At 38.7% G+C, this 23,004-nt stretch overlaps 3 protein-coding genes across 7 annotated transcripts; 2 read left to right on the plus strand and 1 right to left on the minus strand.

Annotated features, from left to right (window-relative positions):
• Window positions 1–5: 5 nt before the first annotated feature.
• LOC137945522 (uncharacterized) lies at window positions 6–3,682 on the minus strand. Of its 4 annotated transcripts, none has more exons than XM_068791452.1 (8): window positions 3,402–3,682; window positions 3,215–3,314; window positions 2,993–3,113; window positions 2,098–2,219; window positions 1,862–1,983; window positions 1,423–1,584; window positions 860–967; window positions 6–637 (listed from the first exon to the last, which is right to left on the minus strand). In XM_068791452.1, exons 1-6 carry the CDS (start codon window positions 3,544–3,546, stop codon window positions 1,526–1,528), a joined length of 669 nt encoding a protein of 222 aa, XP_068647553.1. In that variant the 5' UTR covers window positions 3,547–3,682; the 3' UTR covers window positions 6–637; window positions 860–967; window positions 1,423–1,525. The 4 variants fall into 4 exon arrangements, with proteins under 4 accessions (XP_068647553.1, XP_068647554.1, XP_068647555.1 ...); XM_068791453.1 differs by having other exon boundaries at window positions 6–648; XM_068791454.1 differs by lacking the exon at window positions 860–967.
• A 7,437-nt stretch (window positions 3,683–11,119) lies between these two features.
• Window positions 11,120–14,115, plus strand: LOC137946251 (cytokinin dehydrogenase 5-like). Of its 2 annotated transcripts, none has more exons than XM_068792474.1 (5): window positions 11,120–11,933; window positions 12,053–12,183; window positions 12,534–12,803; window positions 13,277–13,542; window positions 13,638–14,115. In XM_068792474.1, exons 1-5 carry the CDS (start codon window positions 11,300–11,302, stop codon window positions 13,927–13,929), a joined length of 1,593 nt encoding a protein of 530 aa, XP_068648575.1. In that variant the 5' UTR covers window positions 11,120–11,299; the 3' UTR covers window positions 13,930–14,115. The 2 variants fall into 2 exon arrangements, with proteins under 2 accessions (XP_068648575.1, XP_068648576.1); XM_068792475.1 differs by having other exon boundaries at window positions 12,056–12,183.
• A 5,056-nt stretch (window positions 14,116–19,171) lies between these two features.
• LOC137945800 (thioredoxin H-type 1-like) lies at window positions 19,172–22,649 on the plus strand. Its single transcript, XM_068791830.1, has 3 exons — window positions 19,172–19,347; window positions 21,625–21,747; window positions 22,330–22,649. Exons 1-3 carry the CDS (start codon window positions 19,258–19,260, stop codon window positions 22,474–22,476), a joined length of 360 nt encoding a protein of 119 aa, XP_068647931.1. The 5' UTR covers window positions 19,172–19,257; the 3' UTR covers window positions 22,477–22,649.
• Window positions 22,650–23,004: the final 355 nt, after the last annotated feature.

Consider the following 23,004-nt stretch of genomic DNA (forward strand, 5'->3'; position numbering starts at 1 on the left):
TGAAAAGTCAGCAAGTAGACAATCCACCACACTATTCTCTTCACCAACTGTAAAACATAGGTTTTACATGGATGTTTTGCCTAAAAACACAATGCAAAAAAGCAAAAGGAGGATTAGAGGAAAAAAAGGAATCAAAACTGAGTTGAGAGTAAATAAGTTTGCGATCAGGTTTTCAATATTCAATCTGTGCAACTTGTAATAGACCATCACAAATATGTTTGAGCTAGTCATTTACCACAGGAAGACGAGAATAATCTACTGGGAGGAAAGCCAACTGGAAGGACTATCCTCCGCCTAAACTGGCAGCCATATTGCCTGTGCAGCCAAATCAGAGCAGTTAAATTGGCATATCAAGAAACCTTTTCGTCATCCTCTTCAACCGCACAAACTAACCTAATTCTCAAGACACCACTGGACCATCAACTTTGACAGTTTCAAGATGTCTGCAAAGCAGTGATCAGAAGGAGAGAAACAAGGTGACAGCTTAAAGATGAGGACGGGTGCTTGTTGCAGCAACCAACTCATCCATTCTTGCCACTAGATTACACCCCTTTTAGAGTTCATTGGTAGCAGATGTTGCACTGAGCTTACACATCATCTTTTTCATCTTTAAGGACGCTGCTCGAGTTCGCCTAGCCTGCAAACACCCTTCCAAAGTATCAAAATAGTGTTGTACCACAGTTTCATTTAATTTGTATGTTTTTTTTTTTTCATTCCTTTCAAATGGAAAAACTATAGATTTCATTACTAGTTTCTATAAGAGCTACATATCCTCTGTTTGAAAGGTGACCTCATCCGAGACTCACCCAAGTCCATGAGCTGTGCAAAAATTTAAAGGCGAAAAGGTTCTGGGACCTACCCCTACAATATGATGGCAGAAACAGATATTTGTGTGGTGGGAGAATCCCACACAAACGAAGAGCCATGGATGCCTTTCTCAGTAGCTGGGTGCATCCCATATATTCCTCTGTGCACAAATGAAGTGTATCACAAGCAGCATAATGGAATAGGATCTACAAATACTCGTTGGACGGATTTTAGGGCAAATAGATGGGAAAGAGAAGGAATATCAAACTTAAAAGGAGCTTAATGTAAGTACATCAGTTAACCACATCAAGGCAGAGCGAATCCCCTATCGATTACCGAAACCAAATTTACTACAAATGTCGAAGTCTAAAATTCTAGTGTCCCCCCACAATACCCAAAAACCAGCTTGCAAAAAGAAGGTTAATCTCTGAACTAACTTAAAATGTCTACCTGTATTCTTAACTGAGTGCCAAAAACTGCATATTCTTACCAAGGGAACCATGAACTGCAGTTAAGTAGAGATTTGCTCTTTTGAATCCACATGAGTTTACGAGTGGAGAGGATATTCCCAGAGAACATATGACACTAGAGAAGGAAAAGTTAAAAAAAATATACCTTGTAATTTTTATATTTCTGAACCATAGCATCATGGTGAGCATAACTGCAACAATTGCTAAACATAAGTGCTCCAAGGAGTGACCGCTGATAATGTAATGATTCACACCATAAATTTTCTTATCAGCAAGGGATTCAAGTTTTGCCAGAAGGTAAAAAATCCTGCATCAATTGTAGCTTTTCAGATAATAAATTTTAAAGACAACTTTATTGTATAGAATACACATTAATTGCAATCATATGAGCACTTTAACATATTAACTCGTCATTTTTCTTATAACTTCCTTAATATGAAATATATGTTCTGTCACTCCAAACAAATACTTCTGAGTTCTGAGTACTATTACATAAGATAGGTGAACAACTCTGATGAAAGAAAATGAGGAAAAAAACAAAAAACAAAGAAAGCCATGAATAGAATTGGTATAAGAACACAGACCTGATGCCCAAAGCCAATATCTTGAATGGGTATACTTGGGTGGAAACAGTAAGGTCATGGCTGGAATCGCAATAGAAGGAATAAGATGGACCATCATGCATAACCGAAGATCATTAAAAGCCCTGCAATCAGCTAGTTGAGCACATTCAAAAGAAAGTCACATCAGGTGTACCTCAAGATATGAGGGGGCAGATGACGAAAAAAAAAAAATGCAAAATAAAAGGCAGCGAATTAACCTTTCATAAGCTACACTCATAAGAACGATTATCAAGAATGAAAACAAACAGGTAACTCCAATCTTCTCGTTTATTCTCTCAATGATGAAGCAAGAAAAGAGAGATGTTACTGCAACCATCATCTGCATCAAATTACTTTCATTACATACATTACAATCTTAAAGTTAACATTTCAAACCAGACAGGAAGCAATAGCAGGAATTAAAGCATGAAAATGTGTTATTGGAAACGAGGCAGAACTTTGCAAGATTACGAATCAGTAGCCTGGATTAAAACAAATATGGAATCTGAGACATCAACCTCACCAAATCTTATGGGAGTATACCATAAGGACTAAACATTTTAATTTTTTTAGTTCTTTGAAAAAGAACCAAAAACATGATTTTAAAACATCAAATAGGAGAAAACACCATAAAGTTCCTCTTGGACAAAAGAAATTTGCGTTCATAATGCTGGCCTTGTTGAAAAGCAAGAAATGAAAGTGACAAACATTCACTGAGTGCCAAGAATGGCAGTTCCCTTTACATCTCTGAATTCCTTCAATGCATTTACAAGCTCTGCTAATTACACTCGTTACATCACAGGTAAACAATTTAATCTGTGACAGAGCAGCTTATGTGGCAGTCCAACTAGCTGCCACGTCGCTGCAGGAGGGCAGGCTTCCATCAACGGTATCACCCTCCAGTGCACCCCGCCCCCCACCCCAACCTACGTTTCAGTAAAGGTTATCTTGATTGGACCTTGAAAATTTTCTTTCATCCAGCCCCTTTATTTGAGCTTATCAGGGTTAAACTCATCATCACAACTTCAACAATTTAGCAAATTGATAAAAAGATAAATAAAATATATACAAAAAGAAAATCAATTTGAAGTGCACATGAAGCAAAATTCTCACAGGCAACTGATCCCAAAGAATGCGGGTGTCATCGGGCTTCAAGTGATAGTAAGCAGAACCAAAGGCTGTGGCAGTAATGCCCGCGTAGAAGAGTATCCAGCCCCAAATCTCTCCGCGCAGGCTGAAAAAAATAATAAATAAATAAATAAATCTAAATTTAACTAAAATGACAGAAGAATTTACTCGAACTAAATTAAGTGGCCCCGAAAAAGGGTGAATTACCTTATGCCCAGATAATTCCCGTGGAGAGTGAGGACCAGACCGACGACTCCAACGACTAAAAATGGGAAATTGGTGATCACGTTCGAAGTATTTGGAACCCCTAAATCATTGGAGAAGAAATTACACCCAGATCAAAATTAGAATCCAAAAGACGAAATTTCTAAGTGTTGTGATTATTTATACAGACCGAAGAAATTCCTCATATCCGCAAAAAGATGATGGTTCGCCGAAGGAGGGATTCTAGGGGTGGTCACCATGAAGCAAAGCCAGAGGAAAACGACCCCTCCCCAGAAACGAGCTCGCTGGCCTCTCAGATCATAAAGAACTACCATTCTTCCGTGACTGATCGATATTCAACCTCAACCGCTTTCACAATTCAGATTGATTTTCTTGGTCTCGCCAATCTTCATGGCTGGCTTCCACCACCAAGTCCTCACAGCGGAAGCCGCGAACTACAGTTTCGGACCACCAAACTTGGAAGGACAACTGAGCGACGCTCTCTGCCTCTTACTGTTTACTCAAATCTGGACATCTTCGTTTTAACTTACACGTGTCAGTAAGATGAAACCATCTGGTTAATCCAACGGTCAAGATTACACTTTTAAGGGGACGCTGGCGTCATCTGTTTCTTCATTCCCCGTGCGGCGCAGAGGGAAGCGGAGGCCGTTTCTGCGCTAGGGGGCGAACGGCCTCTCTCTCTTCCCGCCAACCCCACTGGCACTTCGACTAGTGAAAGCCCTATGAATTCATGTTCGAATAGCTTAACCAACTTGACACAACCAGATTGTACGTGATCAATCAATCAAGCTGGAATTGTCATATGTGTTGCTATTTCTAGTCATATGTGTTGCTATTTCTAGTCTTAGTATTTGATTAATCCCCATACATAAATAGCTGAAGAATCTGTTGCTTGTTCATTCGTCGTCTCTGTTTCTGTACTTTCATCGGCAACACAAGTACTCTGCTACTGTTTCTCTTCACTTCCCACGTTTTCTTATGTTTCTCAGTTACATCTTTTGAACTTCAGCTGAAAGACTTCGACGATGCTTCACTCAGCAGAAGTGATTCAGTTTCTATTTTCAGTGTTCAGACGTAGTTTTGCACCAACTTTCTGTCTTCGAAAGTTCAGCTCTTTCGTAGTTCGATCACACCAGTTCATTCATAAACGTAACGGCGTTCAATATTTCTTGAATGCACTTTTTGTCTAATTTGATACGTCTTATGTATGTGATTTGTTTAAAATTAACTACCATTTTGATCAGTCTTTCAACTTCAGCTTTCATCTGACTTTCAGCGATTTCTCTTTGCAGTTTTCATCGCTTTGTTCAGTTTGCTTACGTAGCTTTGCATGAACTACATCCTCGCGATTTGCTTGTTTCTCTTTCCTGCGTAAGTCGTCTTGCTCAGATTTCGTAACAGTAAAGAACATTTGCAGGCCGGCTTTCTACAAGATATGGAAGAAGAGAGACACGGAGAAGTTCAAAGCAGATCCTTGCCTCACTACTGTTTTGATCTGCGCCTTAGGGACCTTCTACGGTCTCCCTCTAGTCCACCCTAATAACCTTCTCGTTGTCACCTCCAATTGTTCAAGCTTTGCCCTGGAAGCTACCTTCCTTACAACTGACTTCGCGTTTGCGAACAAGAATCAGACAGTAAACCCAAATCATGAAACTCTCAATAAAATCCAATGTCATTAATTATTGTTATTTCTTTGTTTTTTTTTTCTGACTGATCTGTGGACACGTATTGTGGGGATTATTTGAATGATTATCAATTGTGCCATGTATGTATGCTTCACCTTTAACGATAATGGTACTAAACTTACATTATTGTAGAACTTTGAAATTTTTTTTTTTCTTAAACCCTAGTCCTCTTCACATGGATAAGAGGAGAAGCCTTCCCCCTCCTTTTTCTTTCCATTAACGACCTAGCTAGGTGAAGAGGGGAGGACCTCCTTCCCTAGTTTTTTTATTGACGGAGGGAATTGATGAATATGCTACTACCTGTGCTCTAGCATAGGGGTGGCACCAAGCCCAATTGGCTCGCATACCGTTTGAGTTTGGCTAAAAAAAAAACTTAGCGAAGTTCAATTTTACTTAAGTTTGGTTCGAGCTCACACTTGAAATAAGGCTTATTAAGTATAAAAAGTTAAGTTTGAGATTTTCCACAGTCAACTTGTTAGTTCATGAGCTAACTCATTAGCATTTTTTTTAAATATCCTTTATTCTAATTGCTCTCATCAATTCCCTCTTTAGTTGGTTGATAATTACTTTTATTTACCTCAAACCTCAAAGATAATCGATCATTCCGCCATTTTGGGTCCCTCAACATATAATGTCGTTGTTTGCCAATGCAATAAGCGCTATTGATGGAGGTGTTTACTTTTTTTTTAGGTCTATTAAACTGGTTATTATACATTAGGATGGTCCATTGCAAAGTCTCGGACTCCTCTGCGATAGCTTACAATTCAATGGTACTAAGTTCATCACAATATTCTCTTTATTTATTTTTGTAATTTTAAATATAGGTTGGAGCTAAAACCTAGCTTGAACTAGAGCTTAAACTCAGTTAAATTTTCGGCTCAAGCTCAATTCCAATTTTAGGCTCGAGTTCAAATTCAAAATATTTAGATCAAGCCAAACTCAAACATACGAAGGTTTGAACTTGGTTTGACTCGATGCCACCCACCCTTATAGCCTAACATAATCACCAAGAGAGTATGAAGTAAAACCCATACCGTAGATATACGAGTCCTACTTATTCTCTCGAAGTGATTGGACGGCACAAATACATGTGTGCTATCACTTTGCGGCAAGTAGCACTTTGGGTCAATAAATCAATCAAAGAACTTGCACTAAGATGAGCCTGACTTTGTTTAATTTTCTCCTTGACTTGCAGAACCCAAATGGTTCGGGTGTCGTTCTGGGAGCCATCCAGTTGATACTGTATGGACTATGGATGGTTTTACAGGTCAACAAATTGGGACGATGAGGAAGCTGAAAAATCTCCAGTACAGCTGCCAACATCTCTTGCTCACATGACATGATTCTTTTGTCTGCTCGTCTTGTCTTGATCAGTTTTGTAGAGTTAAAGCCGGGTATTATGACTCGGAATTAAAGGTAACTAAACAGGTCAGAGCTTCAGCGATGAGAAGGAAAACGAGCAGACTAGTGGCCTTGAGGGCCGAGGCCAGCAATGAGAGACAGTACTCCCATGTACCAATAGCAGAAAAGTCAGGCAGGCTTTCCAAGCACCAGATTACACTAGATTCGCTCTCTCTCTTCACTCGTCTGAAACGAGTTTCTCATATTTGGCAATTGATGTTCGCGTTCAGACTGAACCTAGCTCGATCCCCTCGGTCCCTCTTTTTCTTCCAGGGTTTGTTTCTGTTCATATCCCACTGCCCATCACAACAAGCAGATAGTTCTTTCCTCACGCCATGATTATGTACCTGTACAGAGACGACAACACTGTCTTGCTTCATGTCCTTTTCTGAGATAACGCAATGAACTTTCTTTCTTGACGATTATCTTCCATTGCCAATGTCGAAACAAAAAACAGAAAAAAACATTACGCGTCTGATGCGTATCGCCGGACTGATCCGAAAGAGGAGGTGGTCACTGTTGATTCTATCCACGACACTGATCTTCTTCATCAGCTTATCAAAGCTCGTGTTTCATGTAATGATTGTCTGTAGTGCAGAAGGGGCCATCACGTTTGGGCAATTAGTTGCCAGTAGTTTATTTATTAACCAAAGGGATGTATCTCCCCATGGTCAGCCGATTAAGCAGCTTCATATGAACCTTACACTTTAAAGTCATGGTTATTTTAATTTTTTTTAAATAAAATATATATATGTGAAACCATAATTCCAAAGCTTTTGTTCAGTGGAGTCATTTTCTCAATTGCTAGCGAATCCCCGATAAGGCCAGTATTTTAACGTCTGCTACACGGAGAATTTTGAAAACCATAAACAGAGCCTGTCCCTTTTACAGCTCTTCGTCTTCCAGCTTTTTGACTTTTAATACTCAGAGATTGCAATCTGGGTACGAAAGAAAGAAGATATTAGCATGAGAAGATCGAGGGACAGTGCTTATTAAATTCCGAAGAATACAGCAGGAACAAGTCATCTGTCATCTCCAGAAGCCCTGGTTCCACGTCTCTGTTTGAGGAGAAGGGAACTCGGAATGCTGGGAAGACTTTTGCAGAGGAAACAGACTAAAAAGAAAAGGCCAAAAAGGCGATGCATGCAGGAAAAGGACAGTTCTCTCTTCGAACGTGGTACTCGTTTCACTGATTGACAGATCTTGAGGCATAGAAGGAAGAAGATCCACATCTGGGCTCTGTACCGTAAAAGAGCAGCAGCTTATGGGAAAAAAAAGGTGAGGAAAAGAGACGTGAGAAAGATCGCCGAAAGGGGTGGGGAGCCGAGGACGAATGGAGAAGACAGCCATTATTGGATCTCAGCAAAGAAGGGAAGAGTTTTTCTTCAGAGGCTCAGGATCCCATGTGAGCGCTTCGCTTTCATGCACGTAACGGTCACTGTTCAGCAACTGTCCTGAACCTATACGAGGCTGCGGATCTTAGTCTTTCCACCACGTGATTCCATGGACCCGGATCTCCACCAAGATCTCTTGTATCTTCTCTCCTTCTAGTGTTTTCTTCAAGTCTCCCTGCCCACAGATTTACTCCTCCAACCCATCGTTTTACTCATCCCGTCGCCTGATTATTAATAAACCCAATCCTCCATTAAATTATTTTTCTGCTAAGAATAATTCCACATAGATTAGTAGTTGGGAAGAGACTTCTAAATTGGTTAGTCATTTTACCAATGGGTTTGAGCAGGTTCCTTGTAGCGATGGCTGAAACGGGAGAAATTGTAGTTTTTTTCTTAATTGGGTGGGCTAATAATTAAACTCATGGTGGGACTTGGGAGAGGAGACATAAAGGAGAGATGTTGCTTGTATAAAGGGAAACACACTTATGTTTATTAGATGAATGAAGAGCCTATTATAAAGACAGATAGTGTTCTGAGATTGCTTGTGTAAAGGGAAACGCTTTAGGTTATAAAAGAAAAAAGTATTGCTTAAAAGGATGTTAGATGTCAAAGTAGAGTCATAAGCTTGCCGTCTATGTTTCTACTAAAGAAACCTTAGTCTGATAGGATAGATAATCAAGCACTTTGACATTTTACATAGTTTACTAGTTCATCCTTCTGCTTTTATGATTTGAATCAATTCAATTTTCAATTCATGACGAACTCTTTGTTTTCCTTATCATCATCCTTAGATTTATCCTCTGGTCGTCTTGATTCAGTGAACTGTGTTAGTGTTACAGCTGGGAAACATGATAGAAAAAGATCATTACCGGGAGACAGAGAGAGGAATAACTGCGAGAATTTTTTTTGTTGTTCTTAATCATGGAGATCAAATCCAAAAAAATCCTATTTTTGAACTTTTAACTTGTATAAGATTATTTCCGCCAACTCTGTTGTACATTATGATCAAAGAAGAAGATTCGTTCTTTCCTTTACATTATACTTCACAATAAAATAAACAAAAAAGGGAGAGATTCGATCATCCCAGCTGAGTGTAGGAAAAGCCTTTACATTTGTCATCTTGGCACTGGGTTTCTTAGCTATGAATTTACATAAACGAACTGCTCTAATTACGTCTCATCTGGGGTAGCAGAACTCTACTCTGAACTGATCTGAAGGGAGACTTTGTGCCTCTTAGGCGACCATGAGTCTATGTTTGGCCAAAGAAAGGGAGGGGGTTTCCCTGCCGAGAGGCGCCAAAGTTAGCTACAGTGTTCTTAAAGGATTCCGAGTCACGTACTGTTTGGGAAGATGCTCAGTCTGGAAGACAACCCCACTGCAGAAAATCTCAGGGCTGTAATCTTCCTTTACACCTGTCATTCCTCTTTCCACGATTCTTTCTTTGGACGCTTTAGGTGGCTGGGCACGAGTTAGTTCGCTGAGAGGGCAGAGAAAGAGAGAGAGAGAGAATGGCTCCCTTCGGTCAGCCGCCCTGCTCAGCCCCATCGTGGTCATTCTCAAACACCAGAAACTCCATGCCCACTTTCGATAGTTTGAGTCACACGAACCTTACGAATTCAACATTTTTCGCCTACATAATGTTTACAGTGGAAAGGGTTGAAAAACTAGAGAATCAAATCTTGGGTAATCTTCTGTCTTGCTCTCACATAATCAAGGAAGCAAGATTCGGCCTTTCGAAACGAAGATTTTGTTTGACATGATTACAGACAACAACTGAAACCATCTTGGGTTTAGATTCTGTGCTCTGGAATTTCACCTTCCTTCATTCGGGTGAAAAAGCAAAGAAGATTATGAGCGATCGAATTCCATCAGCGAGCGCCCTCCGTTGGATTATTTGCTACACAGAGGAGAGGGAAAAAGCTGGGTAAGTTACTTGCCGCCTGTGGGTCTCCACCTGTTGCCTTATCCGGGGACCTACACAAAACATTTCTTCTCTCACGTGTGTCTTTTGTCTCTCCTCCTCCCCTAACTCTGAAAACCTCACCCATCATCACAAGATAAAAGAGAATATCTCACCCCCACGCGTGTTTCTTTTGGCATTCCTTTCTTTAAACATGCTCAAGAAACCAGTTTTTAGACATATCTAGATGGACAAAGACATAACAGGAGCAGCCACATGCGTTAAGAGTAGAGAACTACTTTCAAGCTCATGGCTATATATCCCTGTAGGTTGCATCCAACCCAGGTTTTTTATTTTTTATTTTCTGCCCTTTGTTTGGTAAACTGAGGCTGGTTCTACAACAGCTTCTGAGGTACAATTAGAGATTACCCACATGAAGTTTATGAAACCAAATATCACTCAGGCCATCAAAGAGGCTAAGCAGAGATGGAGCTTCTTACCAAAGATTAGCTTCAATAAGAAATCAAGCAACAGGAAGTCCACGAATGTAATCAGTTATATAATGTGAATGGAAACACTGGCTTCTTGTTTTCTCATCGTGTGGAGTGAGGGAGGCGAAAGTGTTTTCCCCCGTCTAGCGAACGAGAAACGGCAGAAAAGTACAAAATCCTCCATTCCCTGGAAATGGGTTGGGTTTAAGTCAACTTCTAAGATCCATTCTTAAGTTGACTAAAAGATTGCATTTGGATACTGGTACTTGATAAATTAATTGACAATGTAAACACGATAACCAGAAAATCTTTCATGAAAGAAAATCAGTCAAACGTTTTTAAGTTTTGTCTGAACAAATGAATGAACGAACGCCAACGAAGAAACGCCACCAGAAGACCATGCATGAAAGGTTAAGAAAGCTTCTCAAATCTTATCTCATGGAACAGACTACTATTTGCAGGATCAAGACGAGACGTCGACAAGGAAGTCATCATGAAAATATGGGAGATCGTGACCGTTCAAAGTGACGTAGACATGTCGAGATTCGTGACTAGGGTGGACCCAGATAGGCCAAAAAGACTTGAATGACAGACGAGGGTGGGAGATGGAGATCCGGCGAGTGTGGGGAAAGGAACCTAAAACAGTGCGGGGAAGATTAGTGCCACCTGCAGACGAGTCGTCAGTTTTTGTTATCTTTGAAAAAGCTAAACAGGTTAGACCGGGAGAAGTTTGGCCAAGACTGACTCCCAAGATCTTCTCCTCACTCATGAAAGATTTCTCCCTCGTTCTCTTTCCGCCACCTTCTATAAATACCCAAGCAAGCAAATCTCCCCTCGCCTTCTGATACTCCTGGATATCTACACCCTTGATCTCTTCTATGCAGTGTATTCCCTCCTTCCTGCTTTTTTCCCCAGATTCCTCTCTGCTAATTGTGTAGACATTAACGACGAAAATGGTTCTCTCTCCTCCTTTGTGATTCTGTGGGCGAGTCACAGCTTGCGACGTCCCCCTCCTCCCCCTCTCTCTCTCTCTCACTTTGCAGTCCGTTGTGTGTAATCTTTCTATATATACGAGTCTTCTTTTCTTCATCTCGCTGGTATCCACTAGCCACTCATCGGTAAACATATATCCGAGCCCCCTCCTGCTTCATTCCTTGGGTTTCTGTAACTACCGCTTTACTCTCTCTGTGAAGAGAATGCCGGGAACCATGTCATCTGTTTTCTTCTTCGTCGTGGTGTTTGTCATAAGCCGAATAATTTCGGTCATAGGCCAGGTGAGGCCATGGTCGGCATTGCTGCCAACCCACCTCCTCGATCTCGACATCGCCAGCCGCCTCCATTTTGACCCGTTAACGACCATCGCCGTTTCCACCGACTTTGGCAATATGGTCAAACCGGCCCCTGCGGCCGCCGTACTTTTCCCGTCCTCTGTCGACGACATCGCCGCTCTCATAAAGACCTCCTACTTGTCCGCCAACCCTTTTCCCATCGCTGCCAGGGGCCACGGTCACTCCATCCATGGGCAGGCCACGGCACCAAAAGGCGTCGTCATCAATATGCACTCTCTCGGCGATGGTGTCTGTAAGAAAAAGGCGAGGATTAACGTTTCGTCGTCGTCGACGTCAGGAGTTTTCTTCGCTGATGTGGGTGGCGAACAGCTATGGATCGACGTGCTGGAGGCTACCCTGGAGCATGGGCTGACGCCGAGGTCATGGACGGACTACCTGTATCTCACAGTTGGTGGGACGCTCTCCAACGGTGGGATCAGCGGCCAAGTCCACCGCCATGGCCCACAGATAGCCAACGTGTACGAAATGGACGTAGTCACCGGTATCTTGTCTTATATTTCTTATAGTACATTTCTACGTTCTTGATGGATTGATTGATTGATTGATTGCTTTGTCGACGTTGAGCTAAATATCCACACATGCACGTACTGGGCTTTGGAGCAGGGAAAGGGGAGGTGGTGACTTGTTCGAGGGAGCTCAACTCGGACCTCTTCCATGCTGCTCTCGGAGGGCTCGGTCAATTTGGTGTCATCACTAGAGCCAGAATTGCACTTGAACGTGCTCCACAAAGGGTATATATACCCTACACCTTTTTTATTCATTATTATAAGCTCATAATTGGAGTCTCAAATAATTTCTTCATGTGGGTGGGGTCTCAGCCCAATGATCAGGTAGGTACACGAAGACAAGGGTTTTGTCTCTTCCACTAACTTTAGGTGTTTACCCAGACGGAATAAAATCTTGTCCTCGTGAAATTACCGGATCAGCATAACTAGGGTTTAAGAGATCCCATCTAAGATCAATATCTGAGAAACTGAGATGGAACTGTTCGAGTGTAATCTGATAAAAATTATCAAAGAAAGAGAACATTTGGTGTTTTACCGTTTCCGTTATTAAAGAAAGGGATTGAATGGATTGACAGGCGAGGTGGATTCGATTGCTGTACGATGATTTCTCAGCTTTTACCAGAGACCAGGAGCGTCTCATCTCGATGGAAGAAGGAGACAAAGGGTTTGATTATTTGGAAGGATCTCTCATTTCAGATGAAAGCCTCCTCAACAACTGGAGGTCCTCCTTTTTCTCCGAAGCAGATGGCGCCAGAATCAGATCTCTAACTACCACGCATGGCTTGATTTATTGCTTGGAACTATCCAAATATTACGACAAAACAACCGCCCATACCCTCGATCAGGTTGTTCTTCTTCTACCTTGAGCTATCTCGTATTTAATGTTCTGATCACGACGAAAATTTGGCTGCAGATTTTATGGAATATGCTTAGAGTAGCAGTTAGATTTAACTACCCAGAAAGGGAAAAGAGCTCTCATCTTCTTTTTCTTTCTTAAAGAAGTGATTTACCCAGTGACAGAAGGAGGGCCAGTTGTAGATTTGATTAACAGTGTAAATATGTTTCGGGTTAAATTTTAGAAGATGACAACTGAAGTGAGAAGAATCCCCGGAAGAAAAGACATTTTTGTTCCATTGATGGAATGTTCGTCGTGACAGTTTCATCGTCCATGGTAGAAATGCCACGACTTTTTACTCCCTGAGATCGGCAGTCTCGAGCTCAGAATCCGAGAGAATCTCTCAAACGCCACGAAAACAGTAGTTTTTAATTTTTATATTATTTTAGACGGTTGTTGATTCTCTTTACTGCATGGTGACAGGAAATCAGCTCAGCGCTCGCAGGATTGAGCTTCATTCCCGGGCTGGTTTTCAGCAACGACGTAACGTACGTCGAGTTTCTTAACAGGGTGCATAGAGGAGAGCTGAAGCTCCGTGACCAAGGCCTCTGGGATGTCCCCCATCCATGGTTGAATCTCTTCGTGCCCAAGTCGAGAATTCACGATTTCGATGCTGGAGTTTTTAGAAGAATCCTCAGGCAGAATTCATCGACGGGACCCATTCTCATTTACCCCATGAAAAAAACCAAGTAAGCCGTATTAGTAATTGATTAATTAACGAACGTAAAATCACAGAAGCATGACCAACATCAAAACTCAAAAATTAGAATATGGGTGGTTTCAGGTGGGATGCACAGATGTCAACAGCAGTTCCAGATGAAGAATTTTTTTACTCGATCGGTTTGCTGCGATCGGCTACAGATGCCTGGGAGTACCTGGAGAATCAAAATAAAGAGATATTACGATTTTGTGAGAAGTCTTGTATTGGGTTTAAGCAGTATCTTCCTCACTACGAAACCAGAGCAGATTGGGAGAAGCACTTCGGCCCAAAGTGGGAGAAGTTTCTTGCAATGAAGACGAAATATGATCCGGAAGCCATCCTCTCTCCTGGACAGAAGATCTTCACTTCACTGTAGTAGTAGCCGTTTCTTAATGAAGTTTCAATATCAGATTAGACCACCTTTTTACAATCAAGCGTAGTTAATTTCCAGTTATCGTTAGCGAATCCCTGTTTTCTCTGTTAGATTAATATCTTACAGAACTCTAGCTTTCTCTGTAAACTGGGTCATGCGGGAGGAAATTTAAAAAAAAAACAAATAAATGACTTGTGTGGAATCTTTGGACTCTTGAATTACCGGTTAACAAATACTTCTGAAACTGGCATGCTACAGAAGAAAACATAAAAATCATGAAACGCATGTACTGATCAACGAATGATGGAACTTGGGATTCATTGTATAATAATATGCCAATCTGAAAACACCCCCCCATGTGTTTGGTCATCGATCACCATCCAGACCCCTATCACTACAAAACACTCTTCCTCGTCTCTGACAAGCTGTGGGAGAATCAGCTACTGTCTGCTTCCTCCGAGAGGTCCCCAGCTAATGAAGGCTCGGAGGATTCGATGTGATGTGAGAATAACCAGTTCGCAATCGTATCTCGTGACGCTTCGGTAGTGACGAGGCCCAGTGTAGACGGAATAAAATCTTTGATTCTATCGGCATTAACGAATGTGGGAACAATTCTTTCTAACTGCAAGAAAAAACTGAATACCAACCCAAAAAAGTGATTTACATCTAATCTAATAATTATTTCCTGATTTAATTTTTTCTTTTTTTATTTCCTAATTATTATTTTTTCAAATGAATAATTATGATTTATGAAAAACCCTTCGGTTTGATCTTCTCTCACCTAAACCCATTTTATTTTGGAAAAAGCCAAATCAACTCAATCTCACTAAACCCAGTCCTCCGTTTTCGACTCAACGCTTTGAATCCTCCAGTTTCCTCCTCCACTCATCATTCTTTACTCTCCTAAACCAAACTTTCAGCGGCTTTCGATTCTCTACTCTTGTTCTCTTCAAAACCCCTAGTTTTCCCTCCTATTTCTCTTTCTGTCGTCTTCCTTTACTCACGCTTTCCTGACTTTGCTCGCGAAACCCTATTTTTCTTCCATTTTTTTTATGTAGGGATGGTTCAATGGTTCAAGGAGGCGACTACCGTGTATGAAAATTTTAATACCCAGTGCCTTCCTGTAGCTATACTGGTGAGGTGGTATGGACTATGCTTATCAAAGCACAATTCTATTAGGGGCCCAATCTGTATGGGCTACCAAGGTACTCCACGTGAGTTTGACTGGTCTCCTCTTTCTGGGCATTCAAATGGTCTTATGTGTGTAGATTATTTATTGTAACAGGTGCAACTAATGGGCCCAAAGCCTACTGTAGAATTGGAGTTATCGGTTGCTCTATCTTCTAAGATTACCGGAAGCAATAGGGTATGTACACTTAGGGGTGGTATCGAGCCGAACTTTATTTAAATATTTCGAGTCGAGCTTCGAGCCTTGCCTCATCTCGAGCCTAAAATTGTTATCGAGCTCGAGCCCAACGAGCTTCGAGCCGAACTCAGCCTCAACATACATTTAAAACTTTTCAAAAAATATATATTGAATAAAATGTATATAAAATTATTCATACATTTTACATAAAATTGGGCATAACCTCTACTTAAAATTGAGCACAATTTATATATATAATACTTGTATAAAATTCGGTATGACCTCTACTTAAAATTGGGCATAATCAATATACATAATACCTGCATAAACACTCCATAAAATAGTCTAAACACTCCATACACTGCATAACATTATAAATAAACTCCATACAATAATCAAACACAACAAAATTAAATGAAATATCACTATCAATTTACAATCACCCAAATAAAAACTATAAATCCTTTAAATAAAATCCTATTACTATTTGAGACTTACTAGAAAATTACAAGAAATATTTTAAATTTTTCTTAGGAAAGTTAAATGGACCTCTTATTGCATTTTCTAAGGAAATAAATAAAAATTAATAATTAATCTAATATATTATTATACTTATCGATAAATTTTTAATCACATAAAATGTCAAACACAAAATTGCTATGAAAATTGCCTCATGCTCAAAGTATTATATCATCAACTGTCAAATACTTATTTAAAATTTTTCTATATGGTTTTCTAACCCATCTTGGCAAGAAAATCTTACTTAGAAAGTTATATGATTTTTTAAAAATAATTTATAATTAGAAAAATATTTTGAAAAAACATGAGGCACTAATAGTCCCTATATTTCTACTAAAAATGTCTTTCAACATTTATTTAAAAAACCACTAATAGTCTTTAGAAACGTATTTCTACTAAAATATCTTTTCAATTTCTTTAAGAGCCATGAGGAAGGGACAAAGAGTTTTTTTTTCCTTGTTTATGATCCCACCCGTAGGGGTGGCTTTGAATAAATTATATATAAAATTATGCCTACATTTTTAAAAAAATATAATGATAGGGAAGGTTCAGGATTGAATTTCAATAATGGATTAAAGTGCACCAATATTAATCTTTTTTACTCTAATTGTTGTCTAGCTTGTTTTGTAATTTTTGAATCTGGCCATAATTTATTATGGCCTCCTTAGTGCCCCTAGACGAAAATTTATATTCTAGGAAAAACTACAAATATTTTTCCTATAATACATATTCCAAAAAAAACATTTAAATAAAAATTTATTACTATTAGTGACTTATTAGAAAATTATAAGAAATATTTTAAAATTTTCTTAGGAAAGTTAAATGGACCTTTTATTGCCTCTTCTAGGGAAATAAATAAAAATTAATAATCAATTTAATATATTATTATACTTATCAATAAATTTTTAATTAAATAATATATCAAACACAAAATTGCTTCATGCTAAAAAGTATTACAACATTAACTTATTCAAAAAATTTTATACAGTTTCCTACCCCATCTTGGTTCAAAAATCATACTTAGAAATTATATGATTTTTAATAAAAAATTTCAATTAGAAAAATGTTTAAAAAAACATGAGACACTAATAGTTTATAGAAACTTATTTCAATAAAAAAAAATTTAACTTTTCGAGTGGAAATTTTTTTTTTTTTTTTTACTTTATGATCTCACACGTACGAGATCAGCTGCGCGCAAGGGAGGGGGGGAGATTATTTCTCCCCTAATTTCTCTCCTGAACTTAGGTTCTGGGTTTTTGCAGAGACGACACGGAGGGAAGGGGGTTACGATGTCGGGGAGTACCTGTCTTTGGGGATGACGGCTGCGACAGAGGCGACGGCGAGGAGAAGAAGAAATCGAACGGACGGCCACAGAGGCGGCCAACAAGCAGTTGGGTTGGCGATAGAGACGGCTGGCGAAGAGCTGCGACGGCGGTAGAGGTGACGACAACAGCCAACGGGAGGGGCTCGGCAGTGACGAGGGGAGGAAAAAATTTTCCCCCCTTCGCTCTCAATCCCACTCCCGCTCCCCGCTCCGATCCCGATACCGATTCGACTCACCTTGAGCTAGCTCGAGAGTTGACGAACCGAACCTGGCTTCGGTCAAGCTCGACTTGTTAAGGTAAACGAGTCGATTTTGGTGCTCGAGCTCGATAGATAACGAATCGAACCGAGTTAGTACCGAGCCAAACTCGAGCCACTCACGAACCTGCTCAGTTCGAAGCCACCCCTATGTACACTCTTTAGTGAATGTGCACATTATCCACTTTGTGGATATTATTGAAAATCGAGGGTAACCTCATTTTTACATCAAGTCTCCAAAAAAGTTTTCGGTGATCAGATTGTCTTGTTGAAGGGCAAAGTAGAGTTTGGAAGGGTTGTTGTTCTATGCTGCCAATATGTGCACCTACTCCTCAACTTAGAAGAGTTGGAGTCAATTCCTCTAATGTTGGAGTCAACCATGGGATGCTCGATCATAAACTTGATCCATGATCCATGATCCATGATTTTTTAAATTATAAAACATCTTAAATTGCTTAGAATATATTTATTTATTTATTAATATATATTCTATAATTTTTAAAAAGATCTAAAATCAATAAGGAAATGTGTTAAATAGATTAGAATATGATTTTAAAATTAATTAATATACAAATTTAATATTTTTATTAAAAATAAGATTTTTAAAAACTAAATTAATTTTTTACAAAATATTGTATTAAATTAAATAATATCTTTAAGTTGATTATGTAAGGTATTAATTACATTAGAAAAATATTAATAATTAATAAAAAATATTTTTATATTCAATTGAATGCAATCAAATGTGTAATATTTTTAAAATAAAAAATTAATGTTTTTAAAATACTTTTAAATTAAAAAATAAATTAAAATTAATAATAAAAGAAAAATGGTAGAAAAAAAGGTTTGTTGACATAGAGTATTGACGCTTATGACATGTCAAGATGATTCACCGATCAAAGTTGAGTATTTTTTATATTAAGTTTTGAAGTTGGTTAATATTTGTTTTAAAATAAATAATTTAATAAAATTCCCTATAAAATAAAATGACTAGTCAATCTATGAGGTCGTTGCAGCATGAACTCTGTCACCTTCTTTGTTTACGCATGTTACAAATAACCGATTGGACCACCGCATCGGATATGTGTCACCTCCGGGTGAACTCAGTATCACCATCCGATAAACGCAACCGAATAGGGTCGGCCGACTCGGGAAAAAAACAGACGATCCCATAAAATCCACTTTTTTATATATAGGAAGGGGCTTTTTTTTATTTTTTATCATATTAAATTATTTATGTGGTGGAATTAACAAATGAAAACGTCATTGAAGATGTCATGCCATCTTTTTAAATGCGGATGGTTGCGACACGCACGACTCTTGCTAAGCTCAATATTTCCTTATTCCCTTTGGCACCTTGTAATTTATCCTAATGACCAATACATCCTGTTTGGTTACACCAGACCTGAGTGGATCATCGAACCGGAAGGTTATGGGTTTCTAGCCAAAGTTATAAAATCATACTGTAAGATTATATGAATTTAAGTAAAAAATAACATAATTTTATAAATTATATATATATATATAAATAGTCTCATAAAAAAAATAAGGAGACCCAAGGATATAATAATTTACCACAGACCCTAGTGGTTATGGTCCATGGGCCCATTTAAACAATTTTTTCGAGTAGGGAGGATGGCTAATGGACAATAGGGTCATTGGCCAATGGGATAAAAAGTTAAAAAATTGACTTCAGATTTTCTTTCTTAAAAGAGGTTTCTTGTGAGTAAATAAAAAAATCGGATCTTTCCTTCTGCGTCCTATATATATCTAGTAGGAGGGCCTTGGCGGAGGGAGGCATTGTGTTGGTATTCGGAACCCGCAGAAGAATTCTTGTTTGTTCTGCTTGTTTGCTGAGTTTGGAAATGGCCACCTCGGAGGGAACTGTGATCGCTTGCCACAGGCTCGACGATTGGACGAAGAACTTCCAGGAGGGAGCCGATTCCAAGAAATTGGTATCATTTGGTCACTTTTTCTTTGCATGTTTTGTCTATGGTTTCCGTGTTTTTTAGGGTTTGAATCATCGCCTCTTCTTTCTCTTTGTTGCGCTTTCTAGTTCTGTTTCCATATTTAAGCGGGACCAGATGTCTTGGTTGCTAATACTAGTTGTTATATTTGGCAGCGTGGGGTTTTTTTATATCAAGTGTATAAACGCTTAGTTGTTGTTTGTGTGGTGGGTGTTAGGTTGTTTTTTAACTTGTCTGAGCCCTTTAGGCTGGTAATGTTTCTATTCCGTCGTGGCATTGCTCCTATATATCAATTTTTTTCAATTTATTTTATGATCTGTTTGTATATTACGAAACACAAGGGATGAAAGACTTGTCTTAATTTATTGCTATTGTATTTTGTCCCATGATCTTTTTGGTTTTGGAAAAATTTTAAATTATTTTTATTGCTTTAGTGCTTACAAAAAAGCAAAATTACTTGTCACACGATTCATTAATTCTCGCGAAAGACCATGATGCCCAAGGCACTGCTTGATGTTAGCCTACCCTATTGCATCTCCATGCCTGATAAAGATAATAAGCAAATAATCCAAATCCATGTGAGTAACCTTAGGAAATTAATAACTTTTCTCCAAATGAGGGCTTTATGTTTTAGTGAATAGCAAAAAAGAGGACATTAGTATGGACTATCTGCATGGCAGGACAAATGCTTAGGCGCTGTGTAATTCTGTTGACCTATTGGCCAAGAATTGGGTGGTTCGTAACTTGAATGGTGAAAAGTAAATTTCCAAAAAATTGCGCATTAAATAGATTTTCTTCCATTAAAAAAAGTGATTTTTTTTTTTTACTTTCAAATAAAACCTCTTACTTAGCAATGATAGTTTTGAAATAAAATAATAATGTTTTTACCATTTTCAACACGAGGTAACCATTGATCAGAGCCCTTATTTGACAAAGAAACTTAAAATCTTCTCCTTCTTTTCAAAATCTCCTATATTATTTCCTTCTTTTGGAACTCATTGAAATTTAAAGATTGTATTTGGGATGATGGGTCAATTAAGTTGCTAAGATCATTAATCTAGGATTATACTAAAACACCTCATGATGCATGCAATCTATTTCATAAAAGCCCTGGGTCTAGGACTCATGAGCAGAAAGTTTCTTGTCAACGTGTGGTGATTAAAAGGGGTGAGGCTTGTCCAATCCTCTTAGATCGCTGCCACCTCATCAAGTTGTCTGAATGTTTAGTTACACAATCAATTCAAATGTTTATACTGTGAGGATAGTGGCCTCATCTTCTAGATCTTTTGTTTTATTTTCCTACGTTCAATTTTTTTTTCTCTACAATGTTAGATCTGCTTCTGGCTGTTGAAAGGCCCCCACTGAGAACTGGTACAGTGTCTGTAACCCATTATTCATTCTTTTAAGAGGCCCAAAGTGTTCTGAAGATGGAAATTTTCTCACTAGTTGGAGAATAATCCCAATAAATTGTGTTTGCCATTGAAAAATCCCCTACGGTGAACCAAATTTCTTGTCTTCAGGAACAGTCAAACTTTATAAAGCAAGGCAAGGAGACTTTCTTAAAGCATCTAATTCCACAAGATTTAGACTACTGATGTGGCTAAAAATACTGACCCATGTGTCAATTTTTTTTTTCTGATTTAGGATTTCATTGGAATTGATCATTGTTTGGGGAGGCTGATGCCCCTGGGAAGAACTTTGTAGTATATTAGTGGTTTTCAAGAAGAAATGATACTAATGTTCCTCATCACATGTCGAGTTACATATGTGGTAGACTTAGATATCTTGGTCATACTTTTCTCTCATAATTCATTTTTGGCCGGATTTAGACCCATTAAAGTCCTAAGTAAACCATCTCATGCATATGTTTTACAACCACTCATTGACAGCTGCTTGATATTTTTAAAGCTTTAGCAATGAATCAACTGCATCTCTGAGCGTAGTGTATCTGAATCCTGCTATTTGTTTCATTGTCTGCTTTGTGATATCTGTTAACTACTGTTTTAATTGGCTCTTATTTGATTATCAATTGGGTATAAGCCTGATGAGACAAGGATGAATTATACACTTTGAAGCTTCTCTGCATAGGATGGAAACAGTAGTGGTTTTCATATTCATTGAAGAGTTTGAATTTGAGTCCGTTCATCAAGAGTAAAAAGTGTGAAGTGATGAATGTTTTTTTCATGGATATGCTGGTGACTGAGTCTACTTGTGCTTGTCATTCCAGTGTTGACTTCCCCATTTGCCATGGTCTTTACATGACAGGTGGTGGTGGATTTCACTGCTTCTTGGTGCGGACCTTGCAAGTTCATAACCCCTATCCTCGTGGAGCTGGCTAAAAAGTTGCATGATGTGAACTTTTTGAAGGTTGATGTTGATGAATTGAAGGTATATGCTCTGAGTCTATTCAGTAATCTGGTTCTGATGATCAATAACATATCTTTATTAAATAGTACAATAAGGCAGTAGAGACGATGTATAGACTACGGTACCTGGATCTTTTAAAATTATCACTTGACATTTAAATAAACAGGAAATAGTATAGTTTGGTATGGAGTTGCCTTTATTTGTACTTGATTCTTTTAATAAATTGTATCCAGGTAAACAGGGAGTATGATGATCCAATCTTATAAAAACCCAACCCCGTGAAGTGACCAACCAGCGGTTGATCTGGTGCTGATGTCATAATGACATCAGCATAATTTTGTTTGAAAATAATTTCAGGGACAGCCTATTTATCTCTACTCTTATTATTAAGCTGATAAAAAATTTGGGAATGACGATGTTTGTTAACTTGTCCTCTCTTTCTCCATGGTGTTTCCCTTTTTTATTGCTTGTGTTACTGGACATGCCTGTGAAAATTTTGCCAATCAGGTTCTAAAACCTTGACAATTGAACTCTTGTTTTCTTATTTTGGCCCTGCGGAGACTTTCCTTAATGAATGGGAATTCAATTTTGAATATGTTGCAGGAGGTTGCTGCTGAGTGGACAGTGGATGCCATGCCAACTTTCATATTTCTCAAGGAGGGGAAAGAGATTGACAGGCTCGTGGGAGCTAGGAAAGAAGAACTTCTCAAGAAAATTGAGACTTACAGGGTCCCTCTGGCTACAGCTTAAGTATTATCTACTTGGATACGTAGTTGCCTATGTTTACTACTGTTTTGTGATATCTGGATAAAAAGTGCCTAGATACTAGAGGCTTAATACTCCGCTACCATTTGTGTTTAACAACGACCTCTTCTATCAGGTTCTAAGTTTAATCTAGTTTTCATGTGTGTTGTCTGCCTTTATGTGTGATGATTGGTTTTACAAGAACATTTAATTGAGTAGGAAAAACTTTTCAATCTCTCATATGTTAGAGGCCTTGTGTGTGTTTCTGGAGGAAAGTAGGTGTAAATTATATACCCGTTATTAAAAAGATGTTTGCATCGGTTATTGTCTTCGCTATCGAATAAGCCAGAAATAGGTAGTCGCCATGGCTGCCTATTCCTCGATCCATCAAACTAAATACGAGAGTGAGAAACCACTCTCCTTTACATAAAACTACAAAACTGGACAGAACTAGTCTCTTCTTACTCCAGTACAAGAGAACAAAACATACCAGAAGAAGAAGAAAATAAAAAAATGAAAATACTTTGAAAACCA

The sequence above is a fragment of the Aristolochia californica genome, unplaced genomic scaffold, assembly GCF_029961685.1.
Source record: "Aristolochia californica isolate CCGP_79_NKW_82.1479 unplaced genomic scaffold, dmAriCali1.0.hap1 SCAF_12, whole genome shotgun sequence".
NCBI classification, from domain to species: Eukaryota; Viridiplantae; Streptophyta; class Magnoliopsida; order Piperales; family Aristolochiaceae; genus Aristolochia; species Aristolochia californica.

Coding starts and splice junctions, on each gene's coding strand:
- LOC137945522 (XM_068791454.1), bottom strand. CDS start 3,546: ATGGTAGTTCTTTATGATCTGAGAGGCCAGCGAGCTCGTTTCTGGGGA. Junction 3,114..3,214: donor GGGAATTATCTGGGCATAAG/GTAATTCACCCT, acceptor TATTTTTTTCAG/CCTGCGCGGAGAGATTTGGG. Junction 2,220..2,992: donor TTCTTTGGGATCAGTTGCCT/GTGAGAATTTTG, acceptor AATTTGATGCAG/ATGATGGTTGCAGTAACATC.
- LOC137946251 (XM_068792474.1), top strand. CDS start 11,300: ATGCCGGGAACCATGTCATCTGTTTTCTTCTTCGTCGTGGTGTTTGTC. Junction 11,934..12,052: donor CGAAATGGACGTAGTCACCG/GTATCTTGTCTT, acceptor TGGGCTTTGGAG/CAGGGAAAGGGGAGGTGGTG. Junction 12,804..13,276: donor CCGCCCATACCCTCGATCAG/GTTGTTCTTCTT, acceptor GCATGGTGACAG/GAAATCAGCTCAGCGCTCGC.
- LOC137945800 (XM_068791830.1), top strand. CDS start 19,258: ATGGCCACCTCGGAGGGAACTGTGATCGCTTGCCACAGGCTCGACGAT. Junction 19,348..21,624: donor GAGCCGATTCCAAGAAATTG/GTATCATTTGGT, acceptor TTTACATGACAG/GTGGTGGTGGATTTCACTGC. Junction 21,748..22,329: donor TTGATGTTGATGAATTGAAG/GTATATGCTCTG, acceptor AATATGTTGCAG/GAGGTTGCTGCTGAGTGGAC.